General features: G+C 37.5%; 1 protein-coding gene across 3 annotated transcripts in view; it reads left to right on the top strand.

Moving 5' to 3' along the window:
* TRRAP (transformation/transcription domain associated protein) overlaps positions 1-13271 on the top strand; it is a 154311-nt gene that overhangs the window by 58146 nt on the left and 82894 nt on the right. For all 3 annotated transcript variants that reach the window (XM_084641925.1, XM_084641926.1, XM_084641924.1), the window contains 10 exons: positions 207-405; positions 1066-1194; positions 2022-2288; positions 3082-3288; positions 4360-4518; positions 4599-4733; positions 4939-5049; positions 5951-6097; positions 10361-10574; positions 11229-11354. In XM_084641925.1, coding sequence (XP_084498051.1) covers positions 207-405; positions 1066-1194; positions 2022-2288; positions 3082-3288; positions 4360-4518; positions 4599-4733; positions 4939-5049; positions 5951-6097; positions 10361-10574; positions 11229-11354 — 1694 coding nt within the window. The remainder of the gene's footprint in view (positions 1-206; positions 406-1065; positions 1195-2021; positions 2289-3081; positions 3289-4359; positions 4519-4598; positions 4734-4938; positions 5050-5950; positions 6098-10360; positions 10575-11228; positions 11355-13271) is intronic.

Below are 13271 nucleotides of genomic sequence, written 5' to 3'. Positions count from 1 at the left end.
ACTGCTACATAATGCTGTGTGGAAGAAAAGGCTGAAAGTTGCTCCTTAGTGCTGCCGTTGGAGCCAAAACCAAGGCTACTTTCAATGACTCCTGGGATTTTTTAACTGTGCATGTTTAAAAGCAATGATGACTCCTCCCCCAAGTTATCAAACAAAATAGTCTGATACTAGTTTCTCACAAGAGATTTTAATTGTTTCCTTTCCAGAAGGAATTATGGTGATATAGAGTTGCTCTTCCAGCTGCTTCGAGCTTTTACAGGCCGTTTTCTCTGCAATATGACTTTCTTAAAGGAGTACATGGAAGAAGAAATCCCAAAAAACTATAGTATTTCCCAAAAACGGGCTCTGTTCTTCCGGTTTGTAGACTTCAATGACCCAAACTTTGGAGATGAGCTGAAAGCCAAGGTAAGTAAAGCAATTAAATCAAAATAGGCTGATATTTAGGTTTAATTCTCATCTTGGGAACTAGGGCAACAAACCTTGCTTGCTTAAATGTCAAAAAGAGTTCAGTAATTGGCAGAGCCAATTATGTGAAATACCATATACGTGGAAGACCAATAATACATGGAGTCAGCAATTCCTCTGACTTTCAAAGTTGAGCATTTCTTAGGTTATGCCTATGTGGCCCTGCAGTTTGGACTATGGGGTGTAAATTACAGAGTGCACTTGCGTGCTGTGCTCTAACTCCCATGTGTGGTACACAGCTGGTGTGAACTAAAAGGTAGATACAGCACAGCATGCTAGTGCATTCTGTAGTCCATACCCAAAGTCCAGACGCAGGCTGTGTAGACAAATCCTTAATCTGCCCTTTCTAGGAAACCAATTTTTGTGTTGTGTGTGTTTTTTCTCTCCTCCTCCTCCACCCACCCCCCAATTATCTGTCTGTTCAGGCTTTTTTACATGGGATCTCTCTAAGTTTGAAAGAGAGAACGTCAAGAGGTTCTGAAGCTGCAGTGCATTGGTTTGGTCAGTAATCGGGAATAATCCATATAGCTTTTTTAAGTAATTGTTTTATTTAGAGAACTTAATAGCATAGTATTAACTTCTTCCATTTCTGGTTTGTAGGTTCTGCAGCATATCTTGAATCCTGCATTCTTATATAGTTTTGAAAAGGCAGAAGGAGAACAACTTCTGGGACCACCCAACCCAGAAGGAGATAATCCAGAAAGTATCACCAGTGTTTTTATAACAAAGGTATCAATCCCTGCTAGCTTTAAAGAATTGAAAAGCGAAAAATAAAATAAATGTACCTGAGTTGATTGACATTTCAATCCTGATCTGAATTATTCTTGCTACTTCTGGCCAGGGCCTTCTCTAAACATAAGTGATCAATTATACTGCCTCATATAATAATTTTGAATTGTGGAGAAATATCCACCAGGAGCTAGAATGAGATTACAAATACTCAAGTTACTTGTGACTTGACTAGGATTTCAACATATTTTTTACAAATGAAGGCTTGCTGTGGCAACCCCCTGTATCACCTATCTCTTGGTAAGAAGAGTCTCTACAGACTCCTAGAAATGACTTGTGCCTCATTATTATACCGGTCGGCAAAGATAAGATAGTCACTGTTGAAGATATTTTAAAGGCCAGATCTTCAGAAGTGCTCAGCTCCCCTTTTTATAAAAATGTGCTCACTTCATTTAGTTGCCAGAGTGGGAGCTGATCTCTTATGAAAATCTGGCGTCCGTTGTGTGTGCTGAAGACTTTTGAAAACCTGGCCCTAAATGTAGATATATGTGCATACAGTGTAATCAAAGATCATTTGGGCAATAGAGGAGAAATGGACAGTAGCCCATTTCTTTGGAGAGTGCTGATAGCTGGTGATAAAATTACATTGTTCTAAAAGTCATCTCATCTGTTGCTGTAGATTCCAACCTGTAAAAGTATGTGTTTTTTTTATAGACTTAGTGAACTATATTTGTCTTTGTAGTTGGTAATGTGTGTGTAGAGCTTACAAAGATATTTCTTTTTTTCTCTCTCTTCTCATCTTGCTACCCCTCCACTCTTGGGTATAGGTACTTGACCCAGAAAAGCAGGCAGACATGCTGGATTCACTCAGAATTTATCTCTTGCAATTTGCAACACTTCTTGTGGAACATGCCCCACATCACATTCATGACAATAACAAGAATCGGAACAGCAAACTACGACGCCTGATGACCTTTGCCTGGCCCTGTCTCTTGTCTAAGGCATGCGTGGACCCAGCGTGCAAGTACAGTGGACATTTGCTTTTAGCACACATCATTGCAAAATTTGCCATACATAAGAAGATAGTGTTGCAGGTATTGTTTACAAATTTGCACTAATATGCTAAAAGGATGCTGATAAGTACTGTTTCTGGTGTACGCTTTCTTTAATCCATTATTTTGTTCTGTAATGGAGGGCCTGTCATGGAGGATGAAGATGTAGTTTTGAATAATCATTATACATGTGATAACTAAAACCGCAAGAGCAGATAAAATCACACAGGGAGCAAGTATAGAAGGAGCAGGCCAAAGACCAGCACCTTGTGGAGTATCTACAAGAAGGGAACTAGTGAAGGTAGTAGGTGAGAGAGGAGAGTCACCTGGGAAGCTCAGCAGGAAGAGAGGCTTGTTCCTGGTAAAGATGGCAGCAAAAAGATCATGAAAAATGAGAATTGGACTTAATGTGGAGAAGATCATTGGTAATTTTAGGGAAGTTTTAGAATATGGAGAAGGTAAAAGGTAACTGACAGGTGTAAAGGAGAGAGATGAAGGCACTTCAAGATCGTGGGCGTAGATGACACTTTCAAAGAGCTTAGAGATGGGGGAATAAGGGAGATGAGGCAGTGAAGAAGCAGATAATATTTAGAGGTCTTTTAAAATCAGGGCATTAGTGGTATCATTTGAAAGAAAGGTGTTTGAGAAAGAGGTCAAGGGATTCATGGGGGAGAGAATATAAGAAAACAGCATCAGACACTGGGGAAAAACAGGATAGCAGGTAGGACAAGGGAGTGAAACTACCGTTTATTCAAGGAAAAAGGTCTTAAAGAGCTGTATTATTCTTTAGAAGAAGAGGTTTGTATCATGTTTAAGAGGATCACTCCTTTTTTAGGTTTTTCACAGTCTTCTAAAAGCTCATGCAATGGAGGCTCGAGCAATTGTCAGGCAGGCAATGGCTATTCTAACTCCAGCTGTGCCTGCTCGAATGGAGGATGGACATCAGATGCTGACTCACTGGACACGGAAAATCATTGTAGAAGAGGGCCATACAGTTCCACAACTGGTCCATATTTTGCATTTAATAGTACAACATTTCAAGGTATGTATACAGTGACCAGCCGAACAATTGGACAAATTATCCTAGATGCCTAGGAGATATAATACAGATTAAATAAAAATTAGTGAGATTCAAATTATACAGCAGAGAACAAATATTTAAAGGAGATAGTTCTCTACGCACATGTGCGTACTACAAACATTTAAAGCTGAAAATGTCTGCTGTTAATGTACCAATATATCTGGCCAATTCTGAAATGCCTCTGTCTCTTTGAACTTTTGCTTTTACATTGTTTCATCTTTCCCTTTTCTACTAACATGTCCTCTGTATTTTTTGTTTGTTAAAGCCTCCTCCACCCATATATGGTCATTTAAAGAGTCATGTTCCCAAAAGCGCACAAATGCCTGAAATACCAATTTAACTTAAACAAAGGGTCAGTTTGGTCTTGGTCCATAAGCACTTTTAAAATTAGCTTGCACACGGTATGAAATAGCGTAAATAGGGAGCCAACTGAAGAGCTAGTAAAACATTTGAAAGCAACAATGAAAGTGAAGTTTGGAGTGGTTTGTTTCCAAAATGAAACACTAGATAGGTATGATTCTTAGGCTATGTCTGTATTGCAGCTTATGTCGGCATAACTTATGTCAGTCAGGGGGGTGAATAAAATACACCCCTGAGTGACATAAGTTACACTGACATAAGCACTGGTGTGGACAGCGCTATGTTGGCAGGGGAGCTTCTCCCACTGACGTAGCTACCGCTGCTTGCGAGAGAGGAGTAGTTAAGCTGACGGGAGAACTCTCTCCTGTTGGCTTGAGCAGCTACATTAGAGCTTAGAGCAGCTACATTAGCAGCTGTACTGCTGTACGCTCTCTCTAGTGTAGCCATAGCCTTAGTCTGGTTTACCTGTGGGTCAGGGAAAATCTGGTCAGAAATGTCTGTTTTACCAAAGAACCAGCTTCTTGTCTTAATTCTAGAGGGATGAGCATGGTACAGATATAACCAACTCTGGGCTTAAATGCAGTTAATTTACCATCCTGTTTTCTGTGTAGTAGGGAATATGTAGAATATAATTAGTTTACATGTAACATATTTATGAATCCATTTCTACAGGTTTATTACCCTGTAAGACACCATTTGGTGCAACATATGGTTAGTGCCATGCAGAGGTTGGGTTTCACTCCTAGTGTTACTATTGAACAAAGAAAACTGGCTGTGGACCTTGCTGAAGTAGTCATCAAATGGGAATTGCAGAGAATTAAAGATCAACAGGTAGGAATAGTAACAGTCTTGATGTACCTCAAAATGTTGTCATGAATTTTTTTTAAATGTGTGTATCGCTGATATTTCAGCCAGATTCAGATATGGATCCAAGTACAAGTGGAGAAGGAGCAAGTTCTGCCTCATCTTCTGTTAAAAGAGGATTGTCTCTTGATTCTGGTCAAGAGGTGAAACGATTCAGGACAGCTACTGGGGCAATAAGTGCAGTAAGAAATATTCAGTTTCCTTTTGTTCTTATAACCAGCAGTTTTAAGATTAAGTAACCTTTATGTTCATTTTCCTTCATAATTTTGTAGCCTGCTCACTGTTAAACTACGATTAATTCATAGTTGTGCTTTATATTATTATTTAAGCACAATTTATTATGTACCATTACCCCTCTTTTTTATTGAACAAAAATTGTGTGCACAGGTATTTGGACGTACTCAGTCGTTGCCAGGAGCTGATGCACTTCTTTCCAAGCCAATCGACAAGCAGCATACAGATACTGTGGTCAACTTCCTCATTAGAATTGCTTGCCAGGTACTGTGTGATTCTGAAATGCATGTACCAATGCTTCATTAGTGTTCAAAAATGCAAATAACCTTTTATTATACACTCTGGGATAAAAGTATAAACTTCAACAATGGCTGTCGTCTTCTGAAAAGTTTGGAAATTGGTATGAAAAGTTCATATGAAAAACATAGGGTTGTGCTGATTTTTATGTAAATTTTTATTAAAAGTATTCATGTTCCATATCTTTGTAGTTATACTCCGAGATGTCTGGATAGCTGATGAGACATTTAGATGTAAAGAACTTTAAGACATTGACTTGTTTCTGAGATACAAAAATATATTTTGGAACAAAACTAGAGCAGTTATTACTTAGGTTTCTACATGCCGAAATCACATGATCAGTGGGTGAGAAAACTATGTCCTACTGACTTGCACTGAGATGTAGTCTCTTAAGTGCCTAAGTAACATTGGAAAATGTGGCTTAGACTCCTAAGCCACTGAGATGCTTTTGAAAATTTTACCCACAGAATAATTTTAAATGTGAATAAATTAAAGAACTTTAAACTGCTCATTGGCAAATTGTGAGCATGAACAATTAAATTAGTCAAAATAGTTCCTGTGAATTGTTTGCTCAGCTGTATTCTTCGCATAATACATTTTAAAATATTGTTGCAACCTGACATTCCTTTGAGAATTTTTTCAGAGACTAGGTAAATCCGTTAACATTTTAAAAACAGTTTGTATATAAACACAATACTAGCCTTTTGTGTAATACAGTATCGTGACTGTGTTGGTATAGTTACTTTAGCTAAGCCTTTCCAAAACTAGACAATGATATGCATATGTAGGATGTATAAAAAATTAATGAGTTATAAAGATCGTGGTTATAAATGGTTGTCATTCTGCAGTAATTTTGATTAATTGCTAGGTAAATGACAACTCAAACACTGCTGGATCTCCTGGAGAATTGCTGTCTCGACGCTGCGTTAACCTTTTGAAGACAGCTTTACGACCAGATATGTGGCCAAAATCAGAACTCAAACTGCAGTGGTTTGATAAACTGCTAATGACTGTGGTAAGTTACATTCCAGCCCTATAGAGCTTTAAGATTCAGTAACACAGGACATAATTGAGTACTGGCTTAATAAGATATTGAAGGTCTTTAACAATTTACCTATTTCTTGATAAGTCAGTATCCAAGAGATCTATTTTATTTATAATATGCAGATCTTAGGTTTAGACTATATATTGAAGATAGTAGCACAACATTGATGTAGAGAATTTTAAATTAAATGTTGTCCATTTAATTACTAGTTTAATCACTGTCATTACTAGAACTAATGAAATTGATTTATAGGTTTTTTGAGTAATTATTCTTGTCATTTTTCTTGACAAGAGGATTTAGGTAAAAGTCAACATTTGGGAATGGAAGTGCACGTTAATAAATGTTAGAATCTTTCTGTCAAGCATTTGTAGCAATGCTAGTATTGTTAAATAATTTTAGTTTCTTTGTAGAGTCATTAAAACTGATTTTTGGTCTAACATGTAATGTAAATACTACATATAAAATCGATAGAAACAAAATAAAGGAAACAAATAAGCTTATGGATCTGTTTGCACATGCTCAGCAGAGACTTATAAAAGTTTGGCAAGTAAAGTCGCTGAAGATTCTATCCGTGCTGGACATGCTCCAGCCTAGGGCGGCAGGACTGTCTCTACAATTGCCCCTCTTGGCAGCTGGGAACCGCTGAGACACCCGGCACCAGAATTAAGAGCATGGAGGCAGTTCCTTCATTGTTCTCAGTGCTTCCTTTGCTGATGCCCAAGCAGGATGAAGGAGAAGGGAGGAGGCTGTCTGACTGGAATGCAGAGTGTTGAGGAATCGGGTCTGGGGATGGCGAGTAGGGAAACTGGGACAAAGGTTGGTGGAGAAATGACTGGTGCAAGGAGTTGGTGGTGGTACAGACCTGAAGAAGAGCTCTTTGTAGCGCAAAAGCTTGTCTCTCTCACCAACAGAAGTTGATCTAATAAAAGATAACACCTACCTTGTCTTAGTGAAAGGTTGGCATTCTATACTTAACAGTGAAGTTTTTAATTATGGCATAGTTAAAGCATGCTATTAACGTAAAACAAATTAACTGGGTTAAAAAAAAAAGTCGTGATAAATTGCAGTTTTAATTACACTATTAAATAATAATAGAATACCAATTTAAATTTATGATTAATATGTAGAACACTTAAATGTATTTTTGTTTTGTTTTTGAGTGTTATATGAAAAAAAAATATGTAAAACTTTAGAGCCTACAAGTACAAGCATGAAAAGGCATACAAATGTTTAGCATATCTGGCATGTAAATTTCTTGCAGGGCTGGCTACAACAGTGCCATTCGAATGCCTGTTCTCACTTTCAGGTGACATAAATAAGAAGCAGGCAGGTAAATGTAAACAAACTCATTTGTCTTAACGATTGGCTCAACAAGAAGTAGGACTGAGTGGACTTGTAGGCTCTGAAGTTCTACATTATTTTGTTTTTGAGTGCAGTTATGTTAAAAGAAATTCTGCATTTGTAAGTTGCACTTTCAAGATAAAGCAATTGCACTACAGTACTTGTATGAGATGAATTGAAACATACTATTTATTTATCTCTCTTTGTAATATATAGTAGATAGATATAATATATTTGTAATAAAAATAATATAAAGTGAGCACTTTACACTTTTCAGTTACAACACAGAATACAATCAATATATCTGAAAATGTAGAAAAACTACCAAAATATTTATAGTCAATTTAAATTGGTATTGTATTGTTGTTTAACAGTGCCATTAAAACAGCAATTAATCGTGACAGTTTTTTAAATCTTGTGTTTAATTGATCTTTTTTAGTCATTTGATATCCCTATTTTTAATACATTACATGACAGTATGCCATATAATATGCCATTACAATACTATAAACTAAGTTATTTGTACCATACTACTACTATAAGTAGTATGAACTTTCTTATTGTGGTAAATATGTTGGGATCACTTTTTGGTTTCCCACTGTGGAATAAAGCAGTGGCAAAACCTACTTCGCTGCAATAGTAAATGAATTTAAGATTTTTAAAGAGTACTTTTACCATGATTCCTTTTTCCAAATGTTTAGAAACTGTACATTACTGGTGTGAAGATAGTTGCTTTTGTAATCTTATTTTTAAAAGGTAGTCACTTAATAATTTTTTCCTCCTACCATTGGGGCTGGTTTAGTTCACCTCTGTTTAAAGGTGGTGAATGCTGTTATTTTTATATACCCTTGTACATTTGGCTTTCAACCTCTGTAGTTGATGATGCTTCATCATTATTCATTACTCAAAACTCTACGTATGCTTCTCAAAAATACTGTACAACTTAACTAATGAGAACTCCCATTAACATTCAGCACTTCAGGAGCAAATGTTATCCACGCTGAATACATGCACAATTACTTAACCGCAATTCAGCACATCATTTTCTCTTCAGTCCTACAAATGAAACACTACCTATTCAGCTTTTTGTCAGAATTATCTCCCACCCACCTTTCTTGGTCTCAGTAATGCCAATGCAAATATATTATCTGAGTGCAGGCCTTACAAGGTATTGGTGGCTGAGCAGAAATAACAGGACTTGGGTAAAACAAGACCGCACTTGAATATTTCTGTGAATAGAAGATGCAGGGGCTTGTACTTAGGAATAAAGCTGGGCCAAGTTTTATAGCTGTAACTTTTTTCACTGAAAAATGCAATTTTGGGACAATTTTAGTGAATTGTTTGTTGAAACAAATAAAAAAGAACGTTCAGAAATCTCTGAACAAAGTTTAACATTGATGATGCGTCTTGTTTCAATTTTTCAGGCTATATTCACAAGGGGGATTTTAAGCACAAAAACTGGAGGAGGAGCAAGAGAAATAGGTGATGGTAGTGGTGGTGCCCCCTTATAACATTTAGGCTGGTGGTTAGGTCACTCACCTGGGATGTGGGAGGTCCAGATTTGAATTGCTGTTCCGGAGCAGGAACCTTGAACCACTGTTCCTCCCCTCTTCCCCATGTGAGTGCCTAACCTCCAGGGTATTCTGGGGATGGGGCTCTCTTAATTTCTCCTGTTGTTGAAGCTGTTCCATTTTTTACAAAATACTTAAATATTCAGTGAAGTAGACCTAGGAACCAAGTATGTCCTCCTCCCAGATGAGGTAAGTCCTCTGAACACTGGGCTATAGAATCATCCTCTGTTTCTGGCCCAATGATTGCTCAAGTATTTTATACGAAGATTCATCAGGAAAGGTGAGACCCCCGTCTCAGAATATCCTATAGCCTGGCAGTTAGGGTACTCACTGGCAGAGGGGCGACCTGCATTCAAGTCCTTGCTCAGGAGTGGAGTCCTGGAGATTGTTACCCTTTTCCAGATAAATATAAGAACATAGAGTAATGGTGAGGATGGCAAATTTACTTGCATGAGCAATTGAGAGAACCAGGTTGTCTGGGACTTCCAGTTGTTGAACTGTAGTCTGTCCTAACTCCCTCCAGTGCTCTGGAGAAGAAGTCTTCCAGTTTGTCATCTCTTGCAAATCTTCTACTTTCTTATTGTGGTCCTGTAGGCATCACAGAGTTGGAAAAGGCAGAGCTCGCCGCATCCAGCAGCTAGTAGGCCAAAAAAAAAAAACAAAAAAAACAGGCAGGAAGGTGGGTGGCCCTAGTGCTTATATAACATTTAAATGGTAAGCTAGCATTAGGGCTCCTAGGCACTACAGTAATCCAAATAATGAATAATATCCTTCTGCTTTCTGTTAGGTGAAGTCATACAGCCTAATTCAGTGTAACAGTGGTTATATTTTAGGATGGGAGACAGACAAGGCTAGCAAAATCTTTTAGTTTCCACTCATTCAGTTGGTTTAGTTTCAAACATCCTGTTTCTGGGCTTGAAGCACCCATTTCTCATAAGCGCTTCTTTTAAAGGTCCATCAGAATAAGCTGTTTTATACCTGCTTTTCAATATCTTTTTCTTTAAGGTATTTCCACAGGCAAATATAGTGCAGCCCATTGTTCCAAGCAGTGTCTAGCTAGCCATTTTCTTTGCTGCTTTCACCACTCCTGTAATGTTAAAACTATGCAAATAGGTAAATTTCTGCTATGCAGTTAGTGGCTTCCAGTATCTCATATCTTGCAGATCTGGAAAACATGGCTGTTTATAAGAAAGTGGAATTGAAACTCTTGTAATATGGAAGCCTGGAATCATATTGTTGTAGATTTTACACAGGTTTATGTGAGCTAACAAGTCTAATACTCTTTTGTTTGTTGTTTTTTCCCGTATATGTGTTCTTCTAGGAACAGCCCAATCAGGCCAACTTTGCCAACATTTGCACTGGGCTAGAGGTCCTAAGTTTCCTATTAACTGTACTGCAGTCTCCAGCTATCCTTAGCAGCTTCAAACCTCTGCAACGAGGAGTAGCAGCTTGTATGACATGTGGAAACACCAAGGTTTTGAGGGCTGTCCACAGTCTACTCTCTCGCTTAATGAGTATATTCCCCACAGAACCAAGTATGTGGTATTTTCCTCCTCCTTTTTCTTTTATCACTGCATAACTTAAGTGGTTTGGGGGAGGGGGGGCAGGGAGAGATTTCTGAATATGCTAATCTTCTGTTTTATGTGTTCTGCATTTTATGATCCATTTTAGCTTGCACTTTCAACCTCTGTTAAAAAAAAAAAAAAAAGTTGCAATAAGTAATCATGTGGAATACATCATTATCCATTGACATAAAAACTTAATAACCTGTGGCAGTCATTACTTTGACTCAAGAAATGCCTGCTATAAATTTAATGTCTTTTGCAATTACCATTTTTCTGCTTTGAAAAATGCTGTTTTTCAGTAGTTGAACATCCCTGTTTTACTAAGACAAGAAAGAGAAATTGGGTGTAAAGAGAGGCTTTAGGTAACATGGAACACTTGACAAGGATAAGCACTACTTAGTCATAGCACTACTAAATTAATCGAGACCATCTTATTACTAGGAAAATTTTAGTGAGCATACTGGGGAAGTGATACCCAACACAGAGGCCACAGTGGTTGTATAATAGATACAGGGTTTTTTTTACATGCAAGTATGGAAGGTTCAGAGAGAGCCCCTTGTACTGTTTTAATAACTGTAATATTATAAAACTTATTTGGTTTTTATGTTGTCAACTCTGTCTCAGGTACTTCAAGTGTAGCATCAAAATACGAAGAGCTGGAATGCCTATATGCTGCAGTCGGAAAGGTTATCTATGAAGGACTTACTAATTATGAAAAAGCCACTAATGCTAATCCTTCCCAACTCTTTGGTGAGTTTCTCGTTCTTCTCGGACATGTCTATAAATTGGCTCGCTAATTAGCGTGTTCTCTGTCATTAGGTTTTATTTTATTTTCTGTAAGGGGGTTGATAGCCATGTAGATAGTGTTGTGTGCCGCCCTGGGAAATCTGGATGTAGACATGACCTTGGGAAGAAGGCTGACAGCCTTGAGGAATAAGACTACAGGGCTCATTGCATTCTATCATTCCCAAGCAGCTGGCTTGAAGATAAGTGTTGAAAATGGATACTGGTGGCTGGATAGGTGCCTTAGTTACTAAGGGCACATAGGAAGGAGAAAAGGCATTTAAACTAACAATGATGTAAAGTAAAAGCTATTGGAAATTTCAGCTGGAGCAGCCAAAATCCTCCAGTTACTATTTTTTGGGGCATAAGATCATGGGTATTTTAAAAAATGAAGTAAATACACATAAATGTTTTTTGTCCAGTATTTTTCATTTGAATACAAGCACCAGTTTGTTGAAAGCATCAAATGTTAGCTGATTTAAATCACATAAGAGTCTTCTTTAGAACTTGGATTCTGAATAAGTGAAGAATCCCAGATACAGTACACTCTCTTTTCAAAAGGTAACATTTCTGAATGTATTTTTATTAAGCACATTTTTGAAAAGCTGAAACACATTCCTAGTTCACTATTTATTTACACTGATTAAACTACCAGGGAACTAATCTCCCTTTAGTTCTTGTCTGAATGCTTGACTACAACTGAGATATGTTGGAATGATTAGACAGTTTGGCTGGTCATAGCAAGTTTGGCACAGAATTGGTTCTGTCAATAATGCAAACTTGAAATTGCACGAGTTAGAAAAGCTTGCTGCTTTAAATGGCAAATGTCCTTCAGTATCCTAGTTTGTGATCTGTGTAGACAGGTGTAATTTCACTTAGGGAATTGCCTATTTGTCAGGTGTCAGGATGTGCTATACAACACACTAACCAAGAAAGAGACTTTTTATCATTTGTCCAAAGCACACTCCAAGGTTAGATTCTACTGTTTTCCCTGAGTCAGTCTATATCTTATCGATTATAAAAAAGCGGTCCAGACTCTTAACAGAAGATACCAGAGTATTTGTGAGGGGTGGAAAAGGAGGGACAAAATAAAGTAAAGCAGTCATTCTGTCTGTTAATAAAACACTTGAACTCTAAATATTGTTTTGGGTTATTTGATGAATTATGAAGTTGCAGAAAAGTAGGAAATGGTTGTTACTGCCAGAATAGGGTTTCTAGTCTATCTGTATACTGTGTGAGGACAGGTGTTGCTATATATCTTGTAAAATCAGCTGCCATACGTGAACACCAACATACTTCAGAGGAGCATCAATCTCTACATTTATATCCAATATATGTGCACAGGCATTGTTAACAAATATACAGTTTGAGGGGGAAAATACATATTTGTTCTAATACAGACACTTAGGAAGCGTCTTTAATACTAAATGACAGCTCCTGCATAGCTCGAGTATGTACCCTTTTAATTATGATGATTTCTTACCTACTTAGTAACTGATATATGAAACTAATTAATTACATTCTGGGAGGATTACATCTGTATCCAACAAGTATGATGCTTTATTTTCATATTATGGGATTTAAGAACTGACATGTTCCAAGGCATGAAAAAAGCCATTTAACAAGGCAAGAGTCAACTATTAGATATATTTGGGGTATTTCTATTGCAAAACTGAGCTTTTGACTGAGTAGAAAGGAATGCTTTGAGAGAGATAAATAGCGAAATATTGCCATTAATCTTGGTTTGCTAACCTTTTCCATCATGCATCTGCATAGATTTCCTGTCTTTGTAACAGGGATAGCTGCATATCCAAGGTAGGACACAACTGTCCAAAAGTAGAGCACTGCGCCTGTCCTTTCATTGGACGAGTACAGAATTATTTA

This window comes from Lepidochelys olivacea, assembly GCF_965140295.1.
Source record: "Lepidochelys olivacea isolate rLepOli2 genome assembly, chromosome: 10".
In the NCBI taxonomy this organism is placed as follows: Eukaryota; Metazoa; Chordata; order Testudines; family Cheloniidae; genus Lepidochelys; species Lepidochelys olivacea.
Note: the sequence above shows the minus strand (reverse complement) of the source record. Positions and strands in the feature narration are given on the sequence as shown.